Consider the following 14,378-nt stretch of genomic DNA (forward strand, 5'->3'; position numbering starts at 1 on the left):
AGAGGAGCTCTGATTGGAGGACTCCGCCTGTCACTCCTAGCACTACTTCCGGCAGCGTGGCGCCGTTCGCGGGGGAGAAGCCGCCGCCATGGGCATCCTGGGGCTGACGGGCTTCGTGGAGGAGCGCGGGGCGTTCTTCACCGAGCTGCGGGTCAGGGACACCAAGCTGGTCATCGACGGGAGCAGCCTCTACCACCGGCTGTGCTTCGCCTCCGCCGTCGACTTCCGCCGCGGCGGCGACTACGGCCCCTTCGCGGCGGCCGTGCGCGACTTCTTCGGCAGCCTGCGGGCCTGCCGCGTCGCCCCCTTCGTGGTGCTGGACGGCGGGCGCGGCGCCGACGACAGGAAGCTGCCCACGCTGCGGGGCCGCGCCGCCGAGCGGCTGCGGGCGGCCCACGGCCTCTCCCGCGGCGACGGCGGCTGCCTGGTGCCGCTGCTGACCCGCGAGGCCTTCGTGCAGGCGCTGGGCCGGCTCGGCGTGCCCTTCGTGCAGTGCTTCGCCGAGGCCGACCGGGAGATCGCCGGCCTGGCCAACCGCTGGGGCTGCCCCGTCCTCTCCCTCGATAGCGACTTCTGCGTCTTCGACCTGGCGGGCGGCTACTGCCCCCTGACCCACTTCCAGTGGAAGAGCGTGTGCGCGGGGGAGGGGGCGCAGGGCTGCTACGTTCCCGCTCGCTGCTTCTCCGTGGAGAAGCTCTGCGGGCACTTCAGCCGCCTCAACAAAAGCCTGCTCCCTCTCTTCGCCGTCCTGAACGGGAACGACTACGTTGATCTGGCGGCTCTCGAGGTGTTCTTCAGCAGGGTGCGCTTGCCGAGGGGCTGCGCGGCGGGGAAGGGGGGGAAGCACGTCCGCCTTCAGGGGCTGCTGAGCTGGCTGTCGCAGTTTGCTGAGCCCGCCGAGGCTGTCGACAGCGTGCTGAAACACGTTAAGAAACACCAGAGAGAAGAAATAAGGGAGCTTCTGTGCGCTGCAATGGAGGATTATACCCCCTCTGACGTGAATCTTGAGGACTTTTTTCAGAACGGAAAGTACGAATGTGAGGCAGCCAGGAGAGCAGACTTACCGCGGTGGGTACTCGATGCTTTGGCCAAAGGTAAGCTGGCCCCGTTCGTCAGCGATGCCCTGATACTAAGAAGTACCTTCCTCCATGTTCAGGTGGAGAACATGCAGAGACCTAGCGCACATAGCACAGCCTTGCCCATTCGACAAGTTATCTATGGACTGCTTCTGAAAGTATCTCAAAATACTGAAGCTTCTTCTCCAAGTAAGCAGGCTGGCGACCTGCCAGTTGTATGCGAATTTGACAGACTCCAAAAGACACTTAAAAAAACGTTTGTTCAAGCAGCAAGCCTACCCGCAGATTTTTGTGATGATCATTTTCCTTTGGACAAGCTAATGGAGGTAAATGGTTGTCACAACAGATGACGGTTAACAGTGTTTCAGAAGTGACCAAAAAATAGTTGGGACTCATGTTTGCCAGCTGGTCGCTAAATGTGATGCCTGAACTAAGGCCACCTCAGTAAGTAACTACTTAATAGAGAGGTACCTACAGGGCTCTCAGCTTGGCTTGTGATACTTGAGAAGCTACATAGATTGCCTTTATCTTCTTCCTTTCCCACCCTCCCCCCCCCAAGTGTACCAAGACAAATTACGTGAAAAGTTGGGTGTGTATATATGTAGTATTGCCAACATTTTCCATTCTAAGCCCTTCTTTCATCCTATGTATTCTGTTACACTAATACTTGCTTTTATAATTACAGGAAGGAACTCAGTTTCATGAAATTTAGAAAAGTGCAATTTAACACTGCAAAACTTAATTTAGATTTGATCAAGCTATGAATGTTTCAGAGCAATGTTCTGAAACAAAATCTGACCCATGGTTTTTTACTAAAAATCACCATTATTTCATGTATGCTTGCAGCTGCCCAGCAATTTTACCTGCCACGAGTATGCGTCCTGCTAACATGGACCCCTGCTGCTTGCCAGACAGAACAGCACCTGAAAAACAGCTTGTAATCAAAGGGAAGTTGTGCTAGGTTAGTTCCAGTCACCGTTAGCAATTCTGTATATTTAAATCCTAATGATTAAGACTGTAACTCTTGCTGTGAATGGAAAGTAATCTCCCATTCCCAAAGTTGCATAACTGAGGTTTTGTATGCAGTGACTTCTGAAACATCTGGAAATACAATCTGTGTCTTTTAATACTGCATATTTAAGCCACATGCTCTATCCATTCTGGCATTCAGATCAACTGTTAATACATCTCTGTGTGTGGGCTGTGCTGTATGTTTTTATCACTTGCTGGTGACTATTTCGTCTAAGAACCAAGTCTATCGCTACTACGACCATTAAATGCTACAGCTAGCTATGGATCTAAAGGCCTACACGCAGGTTTATTGTTATAGGTCTTTCAAACGAGCAATATGCAAACACTTAAGAGTTTGGAAAATCATGTTTGGGGATTTTAAGGAACATTAATGACACCTTAATTTGGTCTTGGTACGTATGCTGTTTGTTTAATGAATTTGAGTTTCCACTATTATAACAACTCTCCTTACTAAATATATGGGAATTATCAATTCAACAGAAGGTTAGAAGAAAGGTTATTCTGCATTTAAAGTGCTCTAGGCAAAACTGATTTCAGTTTGTCTTCTACTGTGGGGATATCTGCCTAAGAATAGGCAAAACCATCCTAATCAAGATTTACAAAACACTCGAATTACAATTGAACCGGCTGCTGCATGCATGAAGTTATGGACAAAGTTTGTAACACCACTTTTTAGAAGTTAAGTAGCACAACAAAGAGGGAACATGGAGATTAATACATTACAGGTGAAAAATCCAAGCTTCACACTTGACATTTCATTGTGATTACAGATAAGCATGTTTTCAACATCTCAAGAACAGACAACTGTGTAGTTTTTAAAGCTTAAGTAGTATTTTAAAAATATTTCCTGTTCCGAATATCTGTGAAACTTAATTTTCTTATCGAAAACATGAAGTACTAGCTAGTTTAAACACAAGCTTATTTGCCTTTTGGAAATGGGCAAATAAACCCTTGTACCTTTATTTTTCCACTCCAATTTTTTAATTTATTTTCAGGTACCCATGTCATGCCGTCAGCTGCTTTTGCTGGAGACTCTAGGAGTGAAAATGAGTTTCCTAGACTCTATCCCCAGTCACTTACAACTCCCTGTCGCTGTAACATGTTACTGGATATGTTGTTCAGAACCAAAAGTTAATTTGCATCAATTAAAGGCTTTACTTCTAATGATAGTATCCGGAGAACTGCACAGGATAACAAATGATCCAGGTATGTCTCCAAAGAATACAGTTTTAGATGTTCAGCTACTATGAAAATCTATACCATAATTCATTTTTCCTCATTTATGGTGAGTTGTCCAAATTCAGATGAATTAGCATTGATTTACACTATATCCTGAGGTGTCACATTCTTTGCATTGATACAGAGTAGGGAAACAGTGCTAGCCATCAATTTAACATTTTATATAGGTAAAACAGTGCTTTGCCATCTCGTAAAACATTAATTTGCATTTATAAATGCTTTCTTTAGGACTAAAAGATCAATTTAGATACAAAACTTACAAAAATAAGCTTAACATACTCATGCATCAAAAGCAAGTAACTACTATTGATGGATTCTGATAGATTTTTGTTTTTCCTTGTGAGTTTTTCTAAAATAATCTGTACTTAAAAATGCTGAGTTGTACAGGCGCTGTGCGTTGAGAGAATTTGAAAGTAGTAAACGATCACAGAAATTTTCAGTAATATTTATACCTAATTAGTTATGGTGGCATTTCCTCTAGGAGTCCTTCATTTGATGGCAAAGATCACACATGCCAGGGTTACACAGTTTCTTTAGGTTCTAGTTGATAGAAACTGGAGTGACATGGTTGCCACCTGCTTCCCAAGTGGGTGGGAGCGAGATGGAAATTGTGTTTGGAATTGATCCACTCACAGAACAGTGTAGCAGATTACCTAACAAATAGAACTCCCAATTTCACATTCTCATGGATATCGATACTTGAATTTTTTACTCAATTTTATGTCTTAAAGTTCAGTTTGAGATACTTGAAAACATTACTGATGCTTCCTGAAATAGAACTGGAGGTTTGAAGACCCTATACATTGCAGACATCTTTCATACTGTTCACAGCAGAACACTTATTTGCATGTCAACATTTATTTGCATGTTATTTTTTATTTATAACCTAGATCCCACAGTTATACATGCTGAAGATGACAGTATTGCATATAATGAATTTCTAAAATGGAAGGAAAAGAAATTGCAAAATAAAGACTTTGATTTAGATGCTGCACACAGTTTTTGCCAGTGGCAGTGCTGTCTTCAGATGGGATTGTATCTCAACCAGCTACTCTGCACTCCTCTTTCTGAGCCAGACCTAACTAGGTAAGGATGTTTCAGAGATCTGCTTTCCACACAAGCCCCTGATGGAATGCCGTCACATGTTGTTTTATTTTCTGTGTCACACTCCTGTGGCCCATTTGACTACATTTGAACTCTCTTCTTTAAAGATATTAATATGGAGAAAAATATTGAGTAGAATAGGTATCCCTTAGGAGCCCACTGTTGGATCCTGTATGTCGCCAAGATCTGTTTTTTCACTAAACAGCATGTTTCTGTACTTATCCTACTGAGGTGCAATTCTAAATGATGATTCTGTTCTTTGAGCAGGCTTTACAATGGGACCCTTGTGCACAGACTGCATCAAGAGCTTAAATCAACACCTTCAGTGGAAAATATGTTTAGTTCATCTCCAAAAATGACTCAGCTTTATCAGGTTTTGTTAAATAGGGTGGAGTCAACTGTAGCTCCAGACTTCTTTCAGAAGATGACCAAGACCAAATCCGAGTCCTGCAAAAAGAAGAAAGGATCTACTAAGAAAAAAAAGGCCATCAGGTGTACTATACCAGAAACTCAGCATTTATGCAACGTTAATAGGTTTGCATCACTTGGAGTGGATGACTGAAAGTGTTATTCCTGAAATAACTTTTAATGCTATGCAGATGGAACAAACTGTATTAAAGTGTGACTACTGGAATTTGCTCAGCTGTTTTCACACAAGTTCCTGATTCAATCTTTACCAGCAATTCTTGCTTCGGGGAATTTTTTTAGTTTACTTTTTTGTAACTAACTTTTATAAAAGAGGTGCTGTATAAAAAGTTGTGGCGTTTTGTTTTTCTTTAAAGGTATCAGTCTAATTGAAAATGAGAGCAAAGTCGTTCAGCATTTCAGAGCTGGACTATTTTAGAGGAATACTTTTCATGAACATTTATAGTTGGCTATCCCTCCATCTCCCTGAACACTTCTAACTTCCAAAAATCCAATATAAAGAATTTTTAAGTTTGTGTTTGAGCAACACAGTGATTACAATCTTACAGATCAGATTGAAATGGAAATTGACAAGTTTAAAAATATTGTAGAATCAGTCTTTACAGGTGCAGTATTTGTACTTTTCAGGGAGAGGTAGCTTTACTTGGTGGCAACTGAGTTGCACTTGCAATATTACAGGTACTGAACTATACTCGGGGAGAAACTTCAGCTTCTCTTCCCCCCCCCTTTGGTATGTGAGTTAAATGCTTACATGCATACACAAAGCTATCGCATGGTAGCAAGTTTCAGCAGGTTTGCTAATTCAGAGTAATTTTGTACATTCTTCTGCCATTAACACACTGTTGTCATTCACATTAACCTCCTTTCTCTAATGGCTGTAAAATTAACAGACCTGTTTAACTTGCTCCGATATACAAAAAGTTGCATGACAAACCCTTACTATCAACATGGTAATACTGAAAAACAACTTATATTTAAAAAATCCTACATAATAAGTATTTCTCAGTGCTTTGTATTAACTAACTTTCCAGCACAATTAGTCAATGCTTTTCTTATAAAACTTGTTTTTCCCATGTCTTCCCCATGTGAAATCTAATTACTACATTTGGGTTTTTTCTCCTCAAGAATCCATATACCTTTTCTTACGTTCAGGAGAATCATGATTTCCACCTTTAATCATTAAATTTTTGCCCATTACTTACCAGAGTTCAAGCTAGATTACTGCATCATCATGTGCTCAGTTTTCAGTCCTGGTTATGTCCCCTATCTGACAGCTATCCACACGAAAAGTAACTCACTAGATCTTGTGACTTACAGGAATGGTCTCTGATATCATACAGCTGAGTCTTGATACTGCCATAATATATTCAATAAGAATAGATTTAACATCTATTAAATTAATGAGACTGGTTTTGAGATACAGTCTGAGACAGTAATAGCTAACATCTTCCAGTACAAAACTGCTACTTATTAAACTACCAGGAGATGGCACCTAGGCTCAACCCTACAGCAACTTACTAGACCTTTACAACCCATTTCTAAATAGACTTCAATTTGCAGCAGTCTGCAAGGTCACATTTCCATCAGTTGACTCTAAGTTGAAAGGGGTTAAATTTAAAGTTCTTGATTTTAGTACCTAAAACTTAAATCCTTAATCATCCAAATCATCCTCTGATCCATTATCATCCCACATGTTGTCATTTTACCAAGCTTGTGGTTCCTTATGGTTTTTAATCATCAGAAATAGTCACATTTAAAATAAGTCTTAAATATAAAGATACAGGCATGTTTGATTCCACTCGTTAGTGCTGTGAGAAGACAGATCTTAATTTACTCTGAATCCCATACTGGAAAAATGCTGGAGAACAAAAATTCTTGAGACTTGCTGAGAAGCAATATCTTCAGTTAGATAGGTTTGGAAGACTGGGATAAACTCAAGTATTCCACTTTTGGATAAAAACGCTGCCACGATCACATGGAATTTTGAGAATACCTTTGGGAGTGCTGACTCGACAATTAAGAATTACTCCACTGGAAATTTCTCAATGCAGAATTCAGCTGTTCTTTGCTGCTGATAAAATGACATATACCTCATTGCAAACACCAACCCTGTATGTGGAAGAAAATAATTACTGATTCTAGGGTTACTATTCAGAATTTAAATCAAATGTTCCAGTTTTCCTTTTTGAGTCATGATAGGTTTCCAGTCTTCTTTGGGGGGAAAATAAATAAATAAAGGCTCTTACTTGTTAAAACTGAAAAGTTATCTATTCCATGCTTTACTAAGAGTAACTAAATTCCTTGGTTGCTGTCTATTTTTACTCCATGTTGTTAAGTGCCTCAATTTTTGTGCAAAAATCCCACTATTGACTCAATTGTTCTGGATAAAAATCTCTCAGACTTGCTGTTAGGTGGTAATGATCAAGAGTGGAGCCAAAAAATGGCAATGGAATTTAGTCCACGCATTTTTCATAAATAATGAGATTGAGCTAGATTAATTGCTTGTTATTATTTCATCTTCCATTGGAAAACACAGCAAAACTCAGTTTGGCATGTTTAACATGAATTGCATTAAATTAAGTTCACTCTGCAAGAAGAAGACAGAATTAATTGTTCTTAAGAGACTGAAATTTTATTTCTTTTCTAGACTTACCTTATTCAGAAAGTGAGACTTGTCCTGGGAAAGGGGTACTGTGTAAGATTTGTTTAAAGACTAGGCAATAACACTTCCAAGCTAAGATGACAAATTGGTGTTCATCTGCACTTCTGTACTCATCTGGATTTCTGGGACTCCAAGACCAAGTGCAGAACACAAAGCAGTCAAATCCCATGGAAGAATGTCAACAACAAGTTAAGACTTACTATGTGAAAGGCATAGTTGCTGTATTTTCTCAAAACCCAAGTTCATTACAGAGATTCTTCATCAGCATGCATTGTCAGTTATGAAAGGGTTAAATCCATGACTAAGACATAGACTTGCTTTTTTTTTTAGTTTCACTCCTTGTTCACATCCTTGTTCTCTTTTGTTCTCTTCCCCTGCAAAGACGGTTTTGGTTACCTGCTGAGCAGAGTTGATGGTGGGACATTTCCTGTGACTTCTTAACTGATAGGACTAAGTAGGCCTTGAGCAAGCTCGTTAGGCTTCCTAATTAAATCACTGATAACAGGAACTCCGGATGATTGTGCCAAAGATAAGCACCAAAGAACTAGCTTAAATCGACCCCCTTGTAACATTCCAAGGCCGAAGGACTGATGAGCTAACTCAATGACTATATATGGACAAAGGAAGCCCAAAGTTCAACTAGTGGACAACGTGAGAAAGACTATGGAAGACCACCGGGAGGGTGAAAAGACCCTAACCCTAATTTTACTGCGCATGCTTGGACTATGTAAATGAATTCCGGGAACTCATCACCATAAAACTGCCCTTTTCAGGAGATCTGATGAATATGTATGATTTTTCTGTATATGAACTGATGTGTTGTGCTAACCTGGCGGAGCACTTGTGGCAGAGCGATCCCCAGTGCTGCCCAGCGCTGCAATAAAGAATACCTGCTTAATAGTCATCCCGACTATTGAGTTCTGATTTCGACTTTTCACGGCAACAGTTTTTACTGTCTGTCTTTACTGAAGAACATTAAGTATTTTATTAATAAGTGTTCTGAATTGTATTGAAATACCGAACACACTACAACAATATTGAACAACTACAGCTCCACTTGCCAAAGATGGTAATAGTTCAAAAGAACACTGACAAATCTATTCAACTTCTGAAAGGCAGAACTGCTGGAAATAAACTTTTGCGTGAAGCACGAGAGCATTTCGGTAAGAGGTCATCTTGTTCAGGCCCTACCAGCTCAGTGGTTCACGTAACATCCTGCAGGAAGAGGTGAGTGCCATATGCTGCAGTCTTTCCCTTTACACAGTTAGAGCTCCATCACGTTGGTAGTCCATACTGAGGAGCCCCAGGGTCAGCCAGAGCAACGGATGAACTGAATGTGTAAAGCAGACTCAATGGTGCACTCATTTCCTGCCTGCAGCCCCACTTCCTGACCAAATCTGGGAATCTCCAGGGGGGAAAAAAAAAGAACAATTAAAATAACCTCTTAGCAGAGAAATTCATACACCACTTTCCAAACAGCCTTGTTTTCCATGAACTCCTCAGACTTTGAGCATGGCACATGGGGCAAGCCACAAAAGTAAGTGCAGAAATATCCCGGTGCCTGTTTACAACAATTCCTCATTAACCGACAGGATGACCATCGTGACAGCATGGCCCAGAGCCAATACCAATGCTACACTTTCAGGCTACAGTGTGAAAGATATGTATCCACATGCTTTCAAGCAAAAGAGATACCATTACATCTCCAACTCCACTGGAGATCTTAGACATCCCCTTTTCAAGACTCCCTAGGTGATTGTTCCTTGCATTTCCCCTCAAGGGATGATGAGTCTTACTCTGATGAGAGGAGACTGATGACAACAGCTGCAAGTCTATTTTGAGGAAGAACACCGTTTACAGTTAGTGAATATTAGAGTATTAAGACATCATCATATACTAAAAATACTTTTAACAGATCAAGACACAACTCTATTATAATGCTTTTCTAGCCACAAAAAGTCATTCTGTAGGTCAAAAAATTAATTTACATTACCAGTAAAAAGTTTATTTTTATGATCAGGGTGGAAGAAGGAAGAGGAAGGAAAACCAAGCTTCTTTGAAAGAGGGGTGGGGTTTTTTGCCATTAGAGTGAGGATTTGTGCATTCATTTTCTAATTCAATATACTACAAATCATTTCAATAACAGTACTATCTTATAATCACTCAAGTGATCTAACAGTCATAAGCTAAAGTAAATATGGAACAAGACATGAAACAAAGCTTGTATCTAAAATTATATCAAAACAAAGCATGCTAATCTGGTATAAACGCCAGTTTCTTTTAAAACAAAGAGACAACACACTTTTAAGAAAAGCAAACATTTACTTCAAATTGCAGTATAGGCTTTTCAATCACAGATAAAAGAAAAGAAAAACAGTGATCCGACAGCGGTCACATCCTGTGCAAAACAAACTCGGGATACAAAAAACTGTAGCACAAGGTACTTGAGCCGCTTACACATTGCAGAATAAAGTAAATAAATACAGTAGCTAGAATATGGCACTCTTGTGACAGACTCTAAACTCAGTGGAATGCCTCTGAAATATTTTTTTATCCTTCTATTAGTAGCAAAGTCCCACCACCATAAAAGTAAAATAGTACAATGTTTTAAATAAAAACAAACTAAAATATTTATATCTAAGAGAAGGATTTTACACAGTTATATCTTAAGTGCAGAAAATGGGACTTGGGCTTAGATCTTTCTTTAATTTAAACCCCCCCACACACAAAATCCCATTCAATCTCAAAAGTAAATTTATGTTTGAGGAAAAATGTTACCAAAGTTGCATAATTTCATTTGTTACTCCCACAGCTGGAAGTTAAATTCTAAACAGTCTTGAAACATGAACGTTCATCATTAGCCAGTGAAACAAAGGACTTGTCAAAAGCCCTCAGGATTTCTTTATCCTCCAAATATTGTTTTGCTTTCTCCTACATCTTTAGACAGCAATCCCTAAGTTTGCAAACAAAAGAATGCAATATGCATCATACATCAAGAAAAGACGAAGTTGACGAAGAAGAACTTCCACGTTTCTGGATCTTTTCCTTGCTTCTTTCAAACTTCTTTATGATTTCAGTCACTATGCACACAGAGGAAGTGAGTCCCAGAAGAAACAGTAAATCTGGAAAGAGTTAATTAGCCTTTTTTAAATTTGCTATTTAAGGCTGAGGGCAGACTTATGAAAGAACAAGATTTACAAGACTTTCAAATTGTCTCCCAATCATTGGGTAAGTTCAGGAGAAATGAAGCAAGAATCCATTTTTGCAGGACCAGAAGATTAACATGCATAGTTTATGCACAAATCCTAAGTACAGGCATGATATTTCAAACTTCTAAAGTATTTCATAACCCTATTTTTATTAGCACCTATGAAAACAAAGAATACTAAGCAACATAATTAACTTCATACTGAGAAAATATTAATATAATCAGAAATGACACTACAATAAAAAGAACTATATAAAAACCATGTATTTCATGACAATCTAACTCCAGAAAACTGCAGAAGTAATCAATGTAAGTCTTAATGAGGCCAACAGCATTATGTATCTACAGCTTCTTAAAATCCTCATGCCTATTTATCCTACAACAATACAGTTGATTATTTAAAGGATCAATATTTCTAAATAAGGTGTTTATATTGAGAAAAAACTTGCTAAATAGCAAGATTAACAGTACTTGAAAAACTTCAATAAACTCTATGCTTCGTTTTTGCCTGCATCAAAATTTATATTAAAAAACCAATATACATAAGCACCTAAGAAATTTAAGAACGCACTGATCAGTTGTGTACCATAAGCATCTAAATCATGGTTCCCAAAGAAAAATATATCTAAAAGGATTTGTATTTAAAAAAAAAAAGTCAGCAGGCTTTGTATTCCTGTTGTATGGAAACAGCCAGAAAGTGCTTTTATAGAACCATCAGCTAATTCATTTACAAATTAATCCTTAATGTACAATTTTGAAAAGGGAACTGTTCTTACCCAAGACACTCAGGCTCTCTGTTTGGAAAACCTTCTGAAGTGGAGGAAAGTAAATGACCAATAACTGCCCCATTATAGATCCAAGGACGGCATAGCAGAACATTTTGTTACTGCAAAGTCCAATCTCAAACACAGATTTTGCCTATAAAATAAACAACACATTACACTGTACATGTAATCTTAATAATCTAGAGAAAATAATTCGTAACTACAATTTATTTTAATCCAGACTTTTAGAAAAATGTAAAAAATTATTGTTGACCTTTTAGATAATCCAGAACAAGTTCTTGAACAGGCTAATTGCATTTTCTCTCTGGTAAACAGAGTACAAATCTTGTCTTCAGAGTCAAGAACTTGTATATTGAGCTAATTTTTCTGCAAGTACAGTGCATTAGAAGGTGCCCTCTACACTAGAAGGAAGTGTTTTTGTTGACCCTGACAAACAACATCAGAAAATAGACTGCAAATTAAGAGTAAATGCAGTAATGCATACTAGCAATGTACTTCTCTCCAACTAGCACAAAATTTCAGACTTGCTTCCTTAAAACAAAAACATAGACAGAAAGAACAATTCAAGAAATTTTCCTTGGATTATGTGTTTAGGGTTACAAAATAAAAAAGTTAAGGCCTTCAAGAAGTTTCAGATTCTGGCAAAGATGCTGAACTGACAGAATTTTCAGGGGGAAAAAAACCCAAAACAAACAAGTCTACACAGCAATACAAAGGATCATCACACTTGAGCTTTTAATAAAAATTTCCTTGCTTCTGTCCCGACAGAAGCATTACTACCAGCTCTGCATCACGTAAACAAATGAAGGAAACTTATACTTATCTGTAATTTAAGAAAGCCTACCTAGTAAATATGTGGAACTCTGAAGCTTAATAGCAGATGTGAAGTAAATCTGCAGGAAAACATTTGAAACAAACACAGCAAGATCTCCCTCAAAGAAAATTCTGCTTATTGTGTAAATACTGTGTAAAAGGACAATACAAATCACTTACCTGAGATCTAGAACTCAAAGCATTGAACATATCAAAAAATACAAAACAGGTGAAAGTCATGGTTGTATCTCGAGGCGTTATTACATTGTCTCTTAACTGCCAACAAAAGAAAGTGAAATGGCTTTAGCATGCTTTAAACCCTCCACAGCTAAACAAAGTTATTACAATAGTTGAAGTTCTACTACCCAGTAAATGAAAGCAAAAGCAACTTGTTTACCCCAAGCTGATTTAATAAATCGTACAACAAAAATTACACACCTGTAACTTACAACAATTTGTAATTCCAAGCTGTGATTAAATGAAGCCTCCTGACAAACATTTATGCAAGCACATGGAACACCAAGAATTCTATGATGCACTACCAAAAGTTCAAACAACGTTTTTCTCTACTGGGAAAAGAAAGTCAAATGGCTGTTACATAACAGCCTGGCTAGAAGACTTATACAATTACTTTCTATGGGCATGGTTTCCCAAGTAGATTTGGGACCTGGAAAAATCTGTGTTAAAATAGAGATTGGGGAGTAAAACTGTATTCCTCATTTCAACAACTACTTTGAAAATCTTACTCTCTAATCTGCTACCTGAATAGATTATTAAACAAGCATGGACAAAACTTGCAATTAAGTTCATAAAATTCTGAATTCCAACTGCTGGTATAAAAAGGACTTTTAAAATTAGTTTGTTACTGCTTTAAGTTTTGTAGTTTTGCCATACCTCTCTCCAGAAGACGAACAGTGTTCCACACACGATAATTATTGATGAAACGAGTATTTTAACAATCAGGTTTTTGGTCAGAATGCTGTCCTTCAAATTTCTTGGAGGCTTCCGAATAACATCTTTATCCACAGGCTCCACCCCAAGACTTACAATTAAAAGAACATCTTAGATTTTTGTCATCATAAAAACAATTGACTGATTCTAACTTAAGGATTAGATTTTCTGAGCTGAAAGAAAGATTTTAATCTTCTTTCTACAGCCTAAGAATCATCTAATTCCAATAAGCACATGATATCTTCATTTTCAGAAAAATGAGTTGTATGTATTAGTAACAGGCAATATTCTAACACCACAGTTTGAGAGTTCATAAATACACGATATCAGACAGTATTAAAGTTACCAGATGTTAATTTTAAAGGAAGCTGCAATATTAGTTATGTTCCCCATTTCTGTTACTGGGATCAACCTAGCTAGTTCCTTTCCACCTCTCTCTTCACCATCTATCTGCAGTGAAGAGGGTCAGAGGAAGAACTCAGAGGGAAGCCAGAATCCTGCATACAAGTTTCATGGGCGTATCCATGGATCTTTAGGTATCCATGCTGCCCCCGTAATTATCGTTAGATGCTAAAGCAAACCAAAAGGAATGAACGTAGAACTATACTGCAAACACTGTAATTCAAAGAAAAAGTTGCTGTTTCAGAAACATTTCACTGAAGTTTAATACTTCAGAGAGTTTCCTTTATGAGCAACCATTTTCCTTGCTGAAATAAAAGGACTACAGATCTCTAATAGAATTTAAAGTAGTAACTTACCTTTGAGCTGGAGGTCCATCCATAATAATATTGATCCATAAGATCTGCATGGCATTGAGAGGATTAGGAAAGTTCATTAATGTAGCCAGTGAGATTAAAGTCAGTGCTGCTATACTCCTGTTGAAAGAATCCATTTTTACAACTGTCAGCATGGAACATTTCTGAAGATCCACTGATAACTGCTTTGTAATCAACACTTCAACTGTTTAAGAGTAGATACATATTTTGACAGTGTGAATCATGACTGACGTAAGCCTAACTTTAAAGGTAGAGCATGAATTCATTTAGAATACTCATCTTGACACCATCCATATTTAAAACAGC

General features: G+C 38.6%; 2 protein-coding genes across 10 annotated transcripts in view; one reads left to right on the forward strand and one right to left on the reverse strand.

Annotated features, from left to right (window-relative positions):
* The first annotated feature begins 20 nt into the window (after positions 1-20).
* On the forward strand, positions 21-5,200 carry ASTE1 (asteroid homolog 1). Its single transcript, XM_072853853.1, has 4 exons — positions 21-1,402; positions 3,104-3,314; positions 4,238-4,433; positions 4,719-5,200. Exons 1-4 carry the CDS (start codon positions 89-91, stop codon positions 5,011-5,013), a joined length of 2,016 nt encoding a protein of 671 aa, XP_072709954.1. The 5' UTR covers positions 21-88; the 3' UTR covers positions 5,014-5,200.
* Positions 5,201-9,536: 4,336 nt separating this feature from the next.
* The window catches only part of ATP2C1 (ATPase secretory pathway Ca2+ transporting 1), a 68,430-nt gene continuing 63,588 nt past the window's right edge, over positions 9,537-14,378 (reverse strand). For 6 of the 9 annotated variants that reach the window (XM_072853846.1, XM_072853845.1, XM_072853851.1 and 3 more), the window contains exons 24-28: positions 14,055-14,171; positions 13,240-13,387; positions 12,526-12,621; positions 11,524-11,665; positions 9,538-10,661 (exon numbers count right to left, since the gene is read on the reverse strand). In XM_072853846.1, coding sequence (XP_072709947.1) covers positions 10,525-10,661; positions 11,524-11,665; positions 12,526-12,621; positions 13,240-13,387; positions 14,055-14,171 — 640 coding nt within the window. In that variant the 3' untranslated portion in view covers positions 9,538-10,524. Of the gene's footprint in view, positions 10,662-11,523; positions 11,666-12,525; positions 12,622-13,239; positions 13,388-14,054; positions 14,172-14,378 lie in introns of all 9 variants that reach the window. The other 3 variants (XM_072853844.1, XM_072853843.1, XM_072853852.1) reach the window with 1 other exon arrangement.

This window comes from Ciconia boyciana, chromosome 2 (genome assembly GCF_034638445.1).
Source record: "Ciconia boyciana chromosome 2, ASM3463844v1, whole genome shotgun sequence".
In the NCBI taxonomy this organism is placed as follows: Eukaryota; Metazoa; Chordata; class Aves; order Ciconiiformes; family Ciconiidae; genus Ciconia; species Ciconia boyciana.